The sequence below is a fragment of the Empidonax traillii genome, unplaced genomic scaffold, assembly GCF_003031625.1.
Source record: "Empidonax traillii isolate 1590-97213 ecotype Southwest subspecies unplaced genomic scaffold, ASM303162v1 scaffold389:size961896, whole genome shotgun sequence".
Taxonomy (NCBI): Eukaryota; Metazoa; Chordata; class Aves; order Passeriformes; family Tyrannidae; genus Empidonax; species Empidonax traillii.
In genome coordinates this window covers 566699-582458 of record NW_020955582.1, presented here as the reverse complement: position 1 = coordinate 582458, position 15760 = coordinate 566699, and the positions used below count along the sequence as shown (strand labels likewise).

The 15760-nt window shown below is 39.5% G+C and overlaps 1 protein-coding gene across 4 annotated transcripts in view; it reads left to right on the top strand.

The window, feature by feature from the left end:
• TMCC3 (transmembrane and coiled-coil domain family 3) overlaps positions 1–15760 on the top strand; it is a 161731-nt gene that overhangs the window by 87951 nt on the left and 58020 nt on the right. The window contains exon 1 of one of the 4 annotated variants that reach the window (XM_027893456.1): positions 14079–14160. The exons of the other annotated variants lie outside the window; for them this stretch is intronic. Within the exon in view, the coding sequence (XP_027749257.1) occupies positions 14158–14160 (3 nt within the window). The 5' untranslated portion in view covers positions 14079–14157. Of the gene's footprint in view, positions 1–14078; positions 14161–15760 lie in introns of those variants that run through there. 4 annotated transcript variants of the gene reach the window in all.

The window sequence follows — 15760 nt, the reverse complement described above, 5'->3', positions numbered from 1 at the left end:
AAGAAACTTGAAAAAGCTAATTGCACTTAGCCTAAAACACAGCAGTTAGCGTGTCTCGTTTCAGAGCTGGAGGCATGTCTGAGCCCCTTGCTCTGCTCACCTGTCGAAAGCTGCTCCTAGTGAACGTTGCTGGAAAAGGGTACCTGCTCTGTCAGGGACAGCCAAGAAAAAGTACGAGACACGGTACTAACCCCATCCAAGTGAACTCTTGTGCTTTGAGCTATAGAAAGGAGCACATTTGCTGTGCAATCTGAGTTGGGGATGGGCCAGGAAAATAAAAAGGAATCAATCAGATGTGCCTGAAGCTAAATGAGTAATTTATTTAGCAGTGTGAAGTTTGTATTAATGTGAAAGCAGGAATGGTGCGTGCGTGTCAGCGAGAGGGAGAGAGAAAGGAAAGAAAACTTCACAGCTATTGGTAAACACATAGGTAAAAACCTGTATGTTCACATCTGATGCTAGTCAAACTTCTTAGTAGTTCTGAATGATGATGACTGGAAACCTGGTGGTTAGTGCTGCTAGACGTACCCTTAAATCCAGTAAAAGAATTTCTTTGTCCACACGTGAAAACATACCTGTGTAAATCCTCTCATCCTTTCCTGCCTGCCTTGCCCACCTTGAACTTCTGAGCAGGAGGAATCAGGAAAGGACACTGTGTTGGATTTACAGTTAATTTTAGCCTTGCACATATGATGTAATTATATGTCATGACAGACAATAGCTGTAATATGTCGCCCTGATTAAAGAAGGGACTGTTGTATCAGTAAGCTACTGCCTATCATGATGTGAATTTGCACAATGCTGTTGATTGGGCAGACTTTTAAGCTAAAGAATTATAACCTCTTTCCTCTTGATGACTTTATTAAATCCAGATTGGTCTTTCATCCAAAACGTCAAGGAATCTGCCAGCAGCTTAGCAATTAATGAGAATAATGACCTGCTGTAAAACAAACAGCAGTGAATGAAAAGTACAGGTGATGTCTGCATTTGCCAACAAGATACCTTTTTTCAGCTGTTCTTAGTTCTCTTCTTTAAAAAAAGACACTAGAGAGAATCTGTTAATTGCAATTGAACTCAGGTTCCTATTTGAGTGCTCAAAAATTTTGGCTCACAAATAGGGACAGCTTGTGGTGTAGCTGCTAAGTCTGCTGTAGCAATTCTGGCCCTAAGCCTTTCACTGTGTTCTTTGAAGATTTCTGCCCCTGCTGCTAGGATTGCTTGACTAATCATAAAGCAGTTGCAGATCTGCTTAAATCATAGCTGGATGCACTGGGAAAGACCAAAACTGGTGCCAGTTTGCATTATTATGCCAGAGTGATACAGCAGCTTCTTCATTAGGAGCTGACCCGGTCCTGTAAGGAGGGAGACTGACATCTAAAGTGGTCAGATTGTTGGGATAGAAAATTATTTTAGGCTTTCTTAAGCTCATCTATATCTACGAATGAGTCAGAGCTTTAATTCCCAATGAATTATACAGATCAACTCAGAGATAGTTTTGTCCTTAAGCATTTAAAAGCTAAATTCTTAAAAATACTCAAGTTATTTTGATGGTAGGATTGAAGTTCCTGAATCACTTAGACTTTGCAGTGTTGTACCTAAAACACTGTAATGCCATTAAAAAAATGGTAAAACTCAAACACTATCTGTAAAAAATGTTATGCCAAAAAATGTGCATACTCAAGAGTGAATGTGCTGTTTCTGCTCCACATTTATAATCAAAAGGGGTTTATTTTAAAGGTTGAATCCTTTACATTTTTGGATAAACATGGAAATGAAACTGTTATATTTTAGCAAAATTTTGCAGCACTTCTACTTCCTTTCATGTCGACACAGGCCACATTGGTCAGATTTTATCTGCATAAAATGTAAGAAACATCCCTATTGTAGTACCAGGGAAGATGGGTGAAAGTGTAATTTAAATCAGAGGCAAAAGTCTTGATTAGTGTAGTGAACTCAGGCTTTTCCTAGTGTGTTGAAGAATATATTAGTTCTTTGTTAAAAAGTTCTTGTTCTTTCCATTAGAATAAAATACCAGAGTCTCTTAAGTAAGAGCCAAAATTCATTGTACTAGTATAAGCCTCTAAACACCATTGGAGACATTACCACTTGAACAATGTGGGTTTATTTGCTTGGATTTTTCAGCATATGAAGCTACATTGGTTGTTTCTCTTATGTGTATTAATATCAAAGCCAAAACTAATATTTACCAGATCCTTATAGGGGAGAACCTTAAAGCTCCTTGGATGCAAGTCCCAGCTTCTTGCTTGGCCTCCAAGAGGGCACATTTTTCACTTGTTTTTGAAACACTAGGCCTTTTCTGGCTCTCTGTGCTGTCCCCTCAGACCTTCCAACCAGTGGCGTTGTCAGCATGGCCCTTGATTCCCAGCCTCGTTCTCCCCATCGCTCACTCCTCTCAGTTGCATGGCCCTTCCTATGTGGTGCAGAGGAAGCTGCGACTCTTCTAACACACAGCTTCTTGGGCAGTGCCTTCATACCAGTGCAGAAAGGTCATAGAATCATTTGGGTTGGAAGGGACCTTAAAAGTAATCTAGTTCCCACTCCCTTGCCATTGGCAAAGACACCTTCCACTAGACCAGGTTTCTGAGAGCCTCGTCCAGCCTGGTCTTGAACACTTCCAGGGGTGAGGAGTCCACAGCCTCTCTGGACAACCTGTTCCAGTGCCTCACCATCCTCACAGTAAAGAATTTCTTCCTAATATCTTATCTAAACCTCTCCTCTTTCAGTTTAAGAAGGAATTAGGAAGATGTACTGTCATCTCTCAAGTGAGTGTTATTTTCTAGGGATAAAAGGTCCAATAGCTGTTTTGGCTGTAATGCTGGCCCACTTTATCTGGTGTGCTATCCTAGCTGTGAGATTTACAGCTGAGCATCTTCTGATTTCAGATGGGTGCTTTTCATGCTGCTTATGTCTATTAAAATGCTGTATGTTTTGTGTTCTGAGACATTTCCTGACCGCTCAGTGGAAATCTCTGATTAAATAGATGTCATCAAGTTAAATATAGTTAATTACAAAAAAAGAGGTAATTGCTTCAAGGATGATGCTTGCATATATAATGTTTTCCTGTTGATTTTCTTTCTCCCCCTAGCTCAGCTGTTGAAAAACAACCTGTTCTTTGTTTTTCTGTGATAAGACCGTATACAAAGAGGAGACGCAGCTAGAACTCAGTTGTGCAGAAAATGTTGTTGAATGAAAGTGTGAGAAAATGAGGAAAAGAAAATAGTTTTTTCACTATCCCTTTGAAATCTAGTAAAGGGTCCTGAATCTGGTAAAATTCAAATTCAAACTTGGCTGTTTACCTTAGAAATAGAACACTGAAAAAAAGGTATTTCTAGCAAGCAGTTTCTGTAGTTTCCCTTTATATAGTGTGAACCTCCTTCTCCTGAATACATAGGATTTTGGTAATGTCCTGGGGAGTAATTTATACCTGTTTTGTTGCATGGAGCTTCACATCCAATTGGGTTTATCTGGTGTGTTGTGTTTAAATGGTGGTTATGTTTCGTTTATGAACTCATAATGTTTAATGCACATGACTAAGGCATGCCAAAAGAAATATCCATATTTGGATTGAAATGATACATTATTATGAAAGACCAAGATATATCAATATCATTTGTATTCTGTATACATGCATATGCTAAATAATTGCTTTCAGAGTAGGTATATTTTGGCTTTGTGATTCTGAAATAATTACAAGCCTCAGTTGTAGCTGAATTATTAGTCACAATGATTTAGCTCTGGCAGTACTGTTGTGAATATATAGACTATTAATATGGTATGGAGAAGCAATGATGAAGATAAAGCTGTGGGTATGGTGTGGGTATTCAGTACTGTGCTTGGTAATACTACAAGGAGCAAAAAGCAGTTTATTTCATTATTCTGACTACTTTCCTAATAATTTTGTTTATTCAGTTTTTCTCAAAATGGTTGGCAATCATGGCTTCTTTTATTTTTTGTGGATATTTATCTGGAAATTGTAGTGCTAGTAACTAAAGCAGGGATTCTGATAAGTTTAAGGGACTTTATCTGGAAACATTTGTGTTTGACTTATTCATAAGCGATGATCAGTCTGAGCAACAAGTATTGTCGTCATCACTAAAACCTATGATTGAATTACCCTTTAAAAAAAAAAATTGTTTCCAAATGAGGATAAAAAGCTTGTAAATCTAGAGGAGTTGCTCAGAAGTCACTTGGTACTGCACCTTAAAAAGATGAAGGCCGTTGCTCCCCATCTTGGACAAGGGGTAGCAAAGGCAGACAACCCCATCCTTGCTGTGCACTTTGTGTTCTCAGCTGCAGCGTGGGCACACTGAACCCACTAATTTGCCATCCAGCAGAGAACCTGAGCTAGATTTGGCTACAGGGTTTTGGCTGTCCCAGACGAACCTGAACAGTGCCAGGTTTCCTTGCCGAGGGTGTACCATTGAGCATGTCCTCTACAGGTTTTTACTGTCTGCAGAAAATACCTAACTACTAAGATAGTATCTGATCAACTAGGGCAAGTCTTTTTTTTTTCTCTTAACTAAGCAGAATTTATATTTTTAGCTTTTCTGCTACTGAATTTATGAACATTTTTGTGCATTCAAGTAAGTAGCAGCTTACTGAATCTTACAGTAAATGTTCACTTGTAGCTTGTACCCAGAAAGCTGATGTTAATCTTCAGTGAATTACATGGTAACGATTGAATTTATCAGGGTATAGTGCCAGGACAACATGGTGGTTTTTTGGCGGTTTTTTTGGTTTTTTTAATCTTTTACCTCTCTGTAATGAAGGACAAGAAGAATACCTGTAGGTGGCAACAGTACTGAAGCTGTAACCACATGCCATTTGGGGTTTTTAATGGGTAAGTTACCATCAAGTTAATTTTCAAGTTAGCTTTCTGCAATTCTGATTTAATGAACTGCTTTACTGATGCTGAGGGCTGGGGCAACATGATCCCTAATGTTTGACTGCAAATCTGAGTGCCAGATTTTCTACTCTACCTGTGCTGTCTGCCTTATCCTAAATTTGTAGATGGCTTTTGAAATTTTGTTTCAGTGTTTATCTATGTTACTATTTATTTATTTATTTTAAACCAGGATTTTTAGTGACAGCGTTGAGATAGGGGTGACATTTTTATCATTAGCATTCTGTTAATGTGCAGCGCAAGAAGCTGTAATAATATAGTCACAGATTACAGAACTTTTTCAATGAAATGGAAGGATAAAAGGTGGTGTGTACCCGAAATAAAAGCACGAGCCTGAGCAGCAGCACAAGATACTCTGGTGGTTAGCAGTTGGTGGGCTGATGCACTCTGAGTATCAGCTATGGTCAGGACAGACCTTCAGACATCTTATATGTGGGCTGCTGAAACCCAGGATTGCTGTAGAATACCCTGGGAGGCACATCTGGCTCCGTGTCTACTGGGTTTGGAGCAGCCTGTCAGCTGTTTACATGGCATTCAGTGGGCTGCACAATGCCTTTTGCAATGCACCTCTTCAGTAGGAACCCGGGTAAAGTGTCAGAAGTTGCTATTTCATTTGGTCATTGCACTATGATGCACTGGATTTCTCACTGCAGTAGATAAAGACCAGCTAGGATTACAGAAGTATTGCAAACAACTGCGCAAAGTAATAAACAGTTTTTAATTTGCAGTCTATATCAGTTTTATTTCTGCATTATTATTAGTTGGTAGGTTATTGGCCCACTGAAAATTAAGTAGAGATCTTTGACACAAATAGTTTGCCTTAGATGAGGCAATGCTAACTGAATAGAAAAACCTAAGTTCTATTTATGGCCCATTAAATTCTGCAAAATGGGGAAGAGATACATCCATTCAAAATTCTACTTGCTGCTAGAATAGCTATTTGTCCAGAATATTATTTTCAGGGGGATCTAATTTATATATTCCAACTACTTTGCTGGCTAGCAGTTGTTCAAAATAAAGAATGTTTTTGCAGAAAATTAATCATTACCTTTGGCTGTGAATGCCTATTGCTCAGAGAAAATTGTCCCTGTAATTGTGCTACCATTTTAACTGGCATTTTAGTTAAGGCTCTTCTGCTTACCAGTGTAAATCCTGGGACCATTTTTTGTGCACCTGAATCCACTGACTAAAATGAACAAGTTGAAAAAATAACTGCTGAAAAAAATGAGACAATTATTTGAAATAATGAAATGGTTGCAAATGCCAAACTAAGATGAGAAATCAAAGTGAAAGAGAGTAAGCCTGTTGTGACTGGGAGCAGCAGGTGAGGTGGGGACTCTGTGACCTACTTTGCTGTGGTGATTTATTGGCATTACTCATCCTGATAACCAAACACCAAAATTCCACATCTGTTGGTATTGTTACCCAGGTGCTCATAAAGGAAAGTCCATTTCAATCACAGCTGTGATTTCTCTCTCTGTGATTCACTGTACCTGACTAGACTTGTTGTCCTATATGGTTAACATGTTGTTTTCCTTGACATATTTTATCCCTCTTTTTCCAGTTCTTCTTGCTCTGCAGCTTCAAATTGTCCAGGCCTTTAAGAAAACTTTTATGGTAGTGGAATTCAGCAGTCATATCAGGAAAAATCTGGCTAAAACTAATCTTGCAACTGTGTGTAAGTGTGTGTAGGTCTTCTGTTTTGTTTTTGATCCTAAATTATTTGAGTTACCTTGTACCATAGGCCTTCTTTTTCATTAGACGTAAGTGTTCAGCCTTGTGAAGGAATCATGTTACAGCCTCCAAAGGTTAAGAAAAACGAGCAGCCAACACACATAAGAGGAATTTTATAACAGTAGTGGTGGGTGGAAATGAGGTTAAAAACCTTTCTGTGAACCAAAGATCAGACACCAGTTTCTGTTGTCAGGGCTGGGAACTCAGTTATAGAACTATGACCTCAGCTGACCTTGTTGTATAATGATCATAAAAAAGGGAAAGGCTTAGAAATACTGCCTTTGCTGTCCTTGTATAAATGTTGGGCAAGGAATTACTTCATTATGAAGAAGTTGAGACTGACTTTTTGTGTGTGTGTGTGCACATGCTTCAGATCTGTGCTATGTGTTTGTGGCTTTTTTTAATACGATGACTTAAAAAGATCACGAGAAAATTTAAAATCTTGACTTGATTACACTGGTTACTCAACTGCTGAGGAACCTGGTTATCACCCAACCCATGGGAATTGTGCTAGGAAATACAGGTAAATGGTTTACAGAGCAACAATAATGTTCTAAAAATACATTGAACCATCTCGGTTTTACAACATGGGCTGATCTTACGCATAAGCTGCAGGGTTCATAGGGAATATCAAAACATCTTCCAGCAAGTGACATACTTCTGTGTTTGTTATGCTGCCACATTCTGACTCGTTGTTGTCCTGTTTTGCAGCAGCTCTCAAAGAGATAGTCCATCCTGGGCTGTGATGGGCACAGGGCTGAGGAAAAGCACACCAGGAGGTATTGCCTCCAGCTTTCTCTGTAATGAGCATCTGTCTTTTGCCATGCTCGAGGTTACCAAAGGGAAGGATCAGGGGATTATATTGCAACTGCTGGGAGGGATAGCAGTCCCCTGGGCCTCTTACGGTGGCAGAGCTAACTAGTGTCTGACACGGCCATCTCCTCATCCACTTCCTCCAAGTATGGTGGTACACAGCTAATGGACCCTGTAACTCTCTGTCAGCTGGTGTGGGATTTGTGTGTCCCACTGCCACCCCCACAGAGGCCAGGGACTTCACGGGTCAGTGGTAAGTCATGTTTGGTGTTGCTGCACGCTCCATGCTGTGTGTGCCAGGTGGTGCTGCCATGTCTCACTGGCTCCTCTCAGCAGTAATGTCTTCCCTGGGGAACTCAAAACAAGGATGATGGTGTACTAAAAAAACACTGTGCTTTTTGCTCTGAAAAATACAAGTACAGAGCCACTGCTTGAGTTTTCCCTGTCTTCTGTCTTGCTCCTCCCATAGTGCTGCTGCCTCTCCTGTGCTATTCCATGCCCTATCACTTTCTCCTCCCCATGAGATAATGGTGTGAGACATGGGTTAAAAATAAGTATTCTGAATGAGAAGCATGTTTGCAGCAATGGCAGATAAGGGAAACAAAAATCAATAGAATGGTTTTCTGGTTCACAGTCTCATTAATGTTTCCACCTTTAAAAGGATTTGAGATTTTTGTGAGGTCAGTGACCTGCTGAAGGCTACACAGACACTTCAAGTTACATAAAAATTTTAAGGCATAATACAGTGTTTGTGCATACTCCTGCTGCTGGGGATTTGAAAGGTTACTGAAGATTTCCTTTCCTGTTGCTATGCATTTTATTTTAATTATTGGGAAGCTTAAAGGAAGATGAAGGTAGCAGCTGTTTCAGGAGGCTCCCCGTGAAGCAGGAAAGGTTTGCTGATGTGTTTTAGGTACCTTTTTCCATTCTTGTTCCACCCTGCACCAATAGCAGATGCCAAGTACCAAGTGCTCCTCCCCTATTTTGTCTGTCAGGTTCTTATGTAGGCTTTGTCTCTGCTTGTTGTGTAAAGGCTTCCAACGAAGCGTCAACCACTGAGCCAATTCCACTGTCCCCATCCCTGTGTCCATTTTGTCAAAATGCACCTTAAGAAGGGCTACAAAATTCTATGTGCCCCGGTAGCTTTCTGTGACAGTCCCTGGGGTCCTGTACAAGCTGTGTAAAGTGAAAATGTTTGAAAAACATAGCCACAGTAAGGCAGAACTACAGATGATGCACCTCTTTTTCCCCTGAGATGAACACTCAGTGTGAAGCACTCCTCGCTTGGCATTTATTCAAGGTAACATGCATTAGGAGATAAGTCCACAGGCAGATTTTAACAGTGGAGGCAACAATATCTCTTAGCAGAGTTTTCACCGACTCCGTAAGTGGACAAAGCAGGACAGTCACCTGCAGGTCAGCTCCTTGATGATATGGTTAGGTGACGTGCCACTCCAGCCTCCTCCTCCTCTGCTCTTGCTGAAGGAAGGATAAGATGTGTAACTCCAGAGCAAATGAAGCAATGTTTGACTCAAAGAAAGTACTTGCTGTCCTCCGCTTGGGACAAGAAAGCAGTGGGTATTTTGCCAGTGCTGCAGCTAAAGCATGTACACTGCACACTAGTTTTTAATTTTTTAAGCTGATGATTGATGTACAGTGAGAGGTAAATTTTGACAAATATAAGCAGATTGTTCACACCGAGTCCTTTTACCTCAGAGCAAATTTAAAGCACAGCACTACTGGATTACAGCCTGCCAACAGCTGGGGTGGATTGTTTCGGGCAAGCTTCTGTGCCTTGCAGTATCACCTACACACCAAATTGCTGAGTTTTGTTGCCATGTTTAGTAACAGTTATAACTTCCCAATGCCCACATGCTTTTAACTTCCCTTGAAAACTGGCTGCTGCTATAAAATAACCTCACTTCTGTTATTATTATATTATTTAAATGACATAGCATGGTCAAAACAAATCATCTGTGCTGACAAGAATTTCCATCAGTACACAGCTGAGGCATCAGCCTTCAGCAGAAGAGACTGTTAGCAACATCTATCTTCCTTGCAATTTATTTCAAATTCAGCTGTCTAAGGCATCCATCCACTGTCTTCTATCTTTTAGAGAAGCTGACAGAAATGAGATAAGTTGGAAATTGTCTGAGGAGTGGAATTCATCCTGTGCTGACAGTGCAAAAGCAGATGACAATACCCCCGAGTGGTGGTATGGAACCCAACACAGAACTCAAGTGTTTCTGCTCTGCGAACAGTATCATCTCTGATTTGCTTAACAGTATCATTTAGCTGTATTTGTTTATGTTATACTGAAGCACAACTGCTATAAAGAATATATAAATATAACAAAAAATCTCCTTCAGACTGATATTTGAAACATCCCTGTACGTATCAAATCCTGTAAATAAACCACAAAATCCAAGGGTGCAGAAAGATCAAGGCTGAATGCTAATAAAAGGTTGCAGCAGGAGGGAGGCCTTTCAAGCTCCGCTTATCAGTGTTAGTACTGGGACCATGTCTGAAAGTTCACTCGGTTGAGTTTTTTTCTGTTGTTTTTTAGTGCCTCACTTTGATACTTTCCTGCACTCTCTTAAGGAAAGACAGATGAAAAATTAAGTGAAAAGACAAAGTGGATTATGCTGGAAAAGTTAACTTTTAACAAATGATGCATGTTCTATAGCCCTGAGTGATGGATAATTTAGTAAAATATCAGTGAGCCTTTGGAATAACCTTATGGAAGAGCCATTGGCCATAAATTAAGTCAATGACCTGTACGTGTGCATTTCTAAAATGGCAAAAATAGTTTCCGTGTTGCATCTCAAGTGCCATCTGATCTGAGAAGGTCAGCATATTCTTCAAAGTATGGAGCACTGGAACAGACTGCCCATAGAGGCTGTGGAGTCTCCTTTTCTGCAGATACTGAGAAGTTGTTTCAACACAGTCATGAATAATGTGCTCTAGGGGGCCCTGCTTGAGCAGGGAGGATGGACTAGATGACCTCCAGCGGTCCCTTCCAACCTTACCCGTTCTGTGATTTAAGTACTTGCATAAATACATTGGTGTCTTTGCAAAACTATTTAAAATTCAAAGTCCGAAAAATTAGTCCTGAGTATCCATTGCAGCAGGTATCTCAGTTACAGGGTAAATTCTGCCATAGCTCCTTCAGAGACTGTTGCTAACCAGTCCTGACAGCATGATCTACAAGGTCTAACTAAATTGTGATCTATCGTGTAGGAATCCCCGTTTGTCAAAGCAGCAGGACTATATGCTGATTAAATCCTCGATGATCAAAATCAGTTTAATTACTCTTGTTAGATTTGAATCAGAGATACAACACACATACAGAAATGTAGAGACGTATTTCTGAGATTTCTTACGGGGAACAAACTGTCATGGATATGACTCTTAGGTAGCTTTTCTGCCCTTATTCAATTACATGCCAGTAAATGGAATTAGGAAAAGACAGCTAGAACAAATTATGTATTTCTTCCCTCCTCCTGAGACACTGTTCTGGTGGAAGCGCTCCTGCTAGCTCGTAGCTCACCTTGTAATATGAAAATAGTGCATTTACTAAGTATTAAAGCTGCAAGTCTTCATGCAGCTTCTCATACCTCTGATTCAAGAACTGATGTTATTACATATTCACTATTTCATATGTATGTATTTATGTATTTATATACGTATTTGTGTATTTATGTATATATTTAATTTATGTGTATAAATTCTAGCTTGATGCCCTCAATAAATGTGACTGAGAGCTCCATATTTAACATTCAAAAGTATCAAAGTGCCACAGAATTTGTGGTAAAAATTTCAAATTTACTAGTGACTAAAACCAAGATTTTAATGCATATCTGTAGGAGGTCTGTAGCAAACTACAGGCACTGATGATGTATCTTATTTGAAGAGTTCTGCAGAACATGAGAAGCACTTGCTCATTCCAGTTACTGGACTGTTTTTCCCCTACTTTAATGTCTGTCCGCAATTGAACTAAAATAAATCAGCTATAACAGAAGTGATTTGGGAGGGTCCTTAGCTTTTGAAAGTTTGTAGTGTTCCCAAAAATCAAAAGGTTTGTCACGATTTCATGGCATTTTAAAAGTCTTTTGCAAGAACCAATTACTAAAAATCAGTTCAGAAACCCCTCCAGTCAACCTGTAACAAGCAGAACAGGTCCACTTATTTTTTAGGTTTTGGGGTAAAAATGTACCAAGATGGGTACATCCTTTCTCAATGAAACTTTCTTCCCACCGCCCTGTTTCACTGTTTACTGCTCAGGCTTTTGGCAGACTGAAGTCACAGCTCAGTGAGGTGAGTGTTCCTCCTGCACACTGTGGAGTAGTGCCACATGTAAACTACTCACTCTGCTTATAAAATGCTGTAAGCACTGGGGAGGCATAAATTAAACGTGTGTTTACACATATGCATAGTCTGTAGAATATCTAATGAACAAAAAAAAGGTAGGTTGAGCAGTGTATTTTTAACCTCAAAGTCTAGTGTTATTCTTTTGTCTGACATTACAGGCCAGTATAAGGATGTTGAAAATAGGCATGAAGGGTTTGTTTGCTGGAAGTGTCATTCGCAACTGATAAGGAATATTGGAAAACTAGGGGAGTGGGAAATGCTCACGTGCATGTGTTTGCCAACACACATTCGTTTGTGTCTAGGTCTAGAAGTTTCAAAAGGAAACAAGAGGGTTATCTCAAGAAGTTCTGGGGGAATCAACTCAGTAAGAGGTTTGTCACAATGCAAACAGGCTGCAGGGAGTCTAGCTCTGTACGTGCAAAGAGGAAATAAAAAGTTACCCATAAAAAACCCTCACACCTTCTGGGAGAAAAACCTGCTGATTTGGGTCAGTTAATTTCTTCTCATTTGAAACTGCAGTATGATTTTGATAGGTGGCTGAGGATGTCATGCTGAGAGTTATTGAATATTTGTTTGTTTTTATTCTCCTCTTAGGAAGACAATTCACTTTAAGCTATTTAAATGCTTAGGGACATTGTTTAATTTTTAAATGTTTATTCTAGTGCCTGTCTCCTTTCACTATCAAGGAATGCAGCAATTCCCTGCTGATTTAGTTGAGCTTATCTACTTCTTTTCTCCATCAGCAAAGCTGAGTTGTGTATAGATGTGCCCTCATTTCTTACTACTGGATGCCTTAGAAAAATAAATACTTTATAGTTCTGGGGACTGACCATATGAAGTCCAGATAACTAAAGGAAATTTCATTATTGGTAGCAAGGGGAAAGTTTATATAGATTTGGTGAAGCATCCCCTGGAGATGACTCATTCTTGGAGAAGACGAGCATATTTCTGCTGGGTCACTTACTTTAGTTATATAGTAAGCTTTTTTCTCTTTTCTAGCAAACCAGATAATTGTTTACAATGCTTTATCTTCACAGATGTTCTTCTAGTGCCACATTTGCATTCTTGATCCTTCTAGAAGTTCTGATAGTTTTCATCTTTCCTTCATCATAATTTCAGCAGCTGTATGATATTCAGATATAATTGCTGATCTCAGCTTCACCAGAAGACGCTCTAAAGCTTCCTGCTAGGTTTTTGCTTGGATGAAGTTGTTCGTTATTTTTTCTAAAGCCTGATTGATTCATGCTGTTACTGAAGTTCTATTAGAAAAATGAGGAAAAGAGTTCATTTTAAAGGTTTAATAGTTCATTTTGGGGTGCCTCTGCAAATTTCCATAAGTAATAGATGTCCTAACATTGGACTGTATCCTCACTCCATGTCTTTTGCAAGGATAACTTGTAAAAATACACTGTATTGACGTTAAGAGTCTTTGGATACAAACATACCCTATGTGTTATGACACAATTAAACCTTTGGCAACTAGTAATGTGATTGCATAATCAACTTTAGTCCTTACTTCTGACTTCTGCTAGGTTCTGCCTTCTGCCCTCAGGCAGGATTCCTTGCCCACTTTTCTTGCGTCAATACCACAGCTTGAGTGGATGTGCAAGAAGCAGATGAGGAAGCTAATAAAACTCAGACGTGTGTATTTTTACAATGCAATAATTTCTTTTGTTTTGTCAGAAATAGTTCTCACCTGGATCAGCTCTCAGAGCAACTCACCATTGTTGTGTCTAAATTACGAGCCACCCTTGAGGGTAAGATACTACACCAAACGCAGGCATTAAAGGTACATCTCTCTGCTCTGATAGTACATACACATGTAGCATAACAGGCTGCCAGTCATCAGTTCTACGTGCTAACTGTGAAGCTGTGTCTTCCAAGCAGTCAGTGGTTTTCCTTGCAGCTTCAGTCCATAGTCTGAATACTCTGCCTCTGTTACTGCCTGCAGGCAGCTTGCACGGGTTGTTTCCAGGGCGGTACCAGCAACCAGCCATTTCTTTTTATGGCCCTGGGGTTTCAGATACCTTCCCATGCCCATAAATTCAAGGACGCTGATGTCAGCTGGTGACTGTGCCGGGAAGGCCCCACCTGTAGCTGGGATCGTCCTTCATTTACGAAACAGGCGTACATAGAAAGAGAGAGTGGCCTTTTGCAGCTGCGTGCTGGTACTTGCTCTGCTGCTACAGCAGAGCTACAGGTATGTAACTAGCACAACTTCACTCACCAGCCAAGGCACAGCTGTGCCTTTCAGCTCAAGCAAATCCTCAAACCATGCCTAGGGTTTCAGCGTCACAAAACAGAACGGCTGGAAAATGGTAGGTTATTTATGTGAAAATTTGTGACAGAAATGAAAAATAATTTTTAATAACATTTTCCTGCTAAGTTTTCAAGCTGTGAAAGGTTTATGATATGAAATCTTAAAAGACAGAAGATGTGAGAAAATGAATTGTTAAGAAGAAGACAACCTTTCATTGAAAGAAATGCAAGATTTTGGTGAGTGCAAATAAAAAATATACTCTGTTGTTTTGTAATTGTATCAGACCTGTGTGTTTGAAATGCTGAAAATCATTGAAATTGGTGAGCATCTGAGTGAATTGCTAGGAAGGACCCGTCAGATCCTGAATTTTTGTGATACCACTTCTTCCTGAAGGCTTTGTCTTGATTTATGTAATAGGACTTCTCCTCAGCTTTGCTACTATGTCATAACTTTTATGTGCCTGGGCCCTAGAACTCTTAATTACTTAGGAGATATACCATATTGTTATTATGGTTTTTATGTTGCTATTAGTTTGTATACTGTTCCAGTTCTTTCTACTTAGACTCCTAATTACCAGTGTTCCAAAACTTACATGTAAGAATTAATCTTTATTAGAATAGACTAACTGGAACATTAAATTTCTCCCCTTATACTTTAAATCAAATTGTTTATAAGTCTTTGTATGTATCTGAGATACACACATAAACACAAATTTAAGGGAATGTAAAAGAACAGTTTCACTGGTAAGCCTATAATTATAACATTTTTTCCCCTCTCTTTTGATTTGTAAGGAGTTGTCTGTGAGATTCTTTTTGATAACGTCATGCCTTTCTTGTGGGTTTGAAAAATCTGACATCTGTAACATTGTTGGCCTGAGGTGGTTACAAAAAAGAAGTGGGGAGCTCCTCATAGCTGGAGCAGAGGCAACTATGTACCAACCCTCCATATCAGACCAACTCAAATCCTGCTGCTAAAATTGGAGGAGGTTTAGGGATGAAGAGGGAAGAGGGGCAGCTTCATCTTTCACTGACACTTGAAGCTAGCTGGTGATGAGTACCTCAGTGGGTGTGGAAAGGGCAGAGGTCTTTCAGTTTCTTCCAGACCCAGAGCAGTCTGTCTGCTGCAGGGTATCTGTCTGGACATTATCCTGTCAGGCATCTCTGGACATTGAGGTTCTCTTTGCTTCTGTTGCCTTGGGATTGCTGTATGTATAAATGCTTCACCAATGTAGCTGTGTTGGAAAAGAAGTTAAAGAAAAATAATTCCTACCCTATGTGGGTATAATTTTAGGAAGAAAAGATCAGTTGCAATTGTTCTGGGGAAAAAGGTATTAATTTTGTTCCAGAAAATTATATTGCTATATAGGAGAACAGGAATTTTTATTGGCAAATGGTGCGTATTCACTGTTCTGTTTTCTAGTGATCTCATACTCTAACATTTTCCATTAATGTAAGTTTGGGGGAAACTCCCCTGAAATGCTAGGGCTCTACTGTGTTGATACTGTTGCCCAAAATATTGCAAAATAAGCTGCTGTTTATATATTCCTCTAAACTCAGGTCCCAGGGATAAGAAAATCATACTGTATGATATCTCATATAATTTACTGGTTTTAGAAGAATAAAGCAGAAGACTTCAATCTGTCAAAAAATATCTCCCAA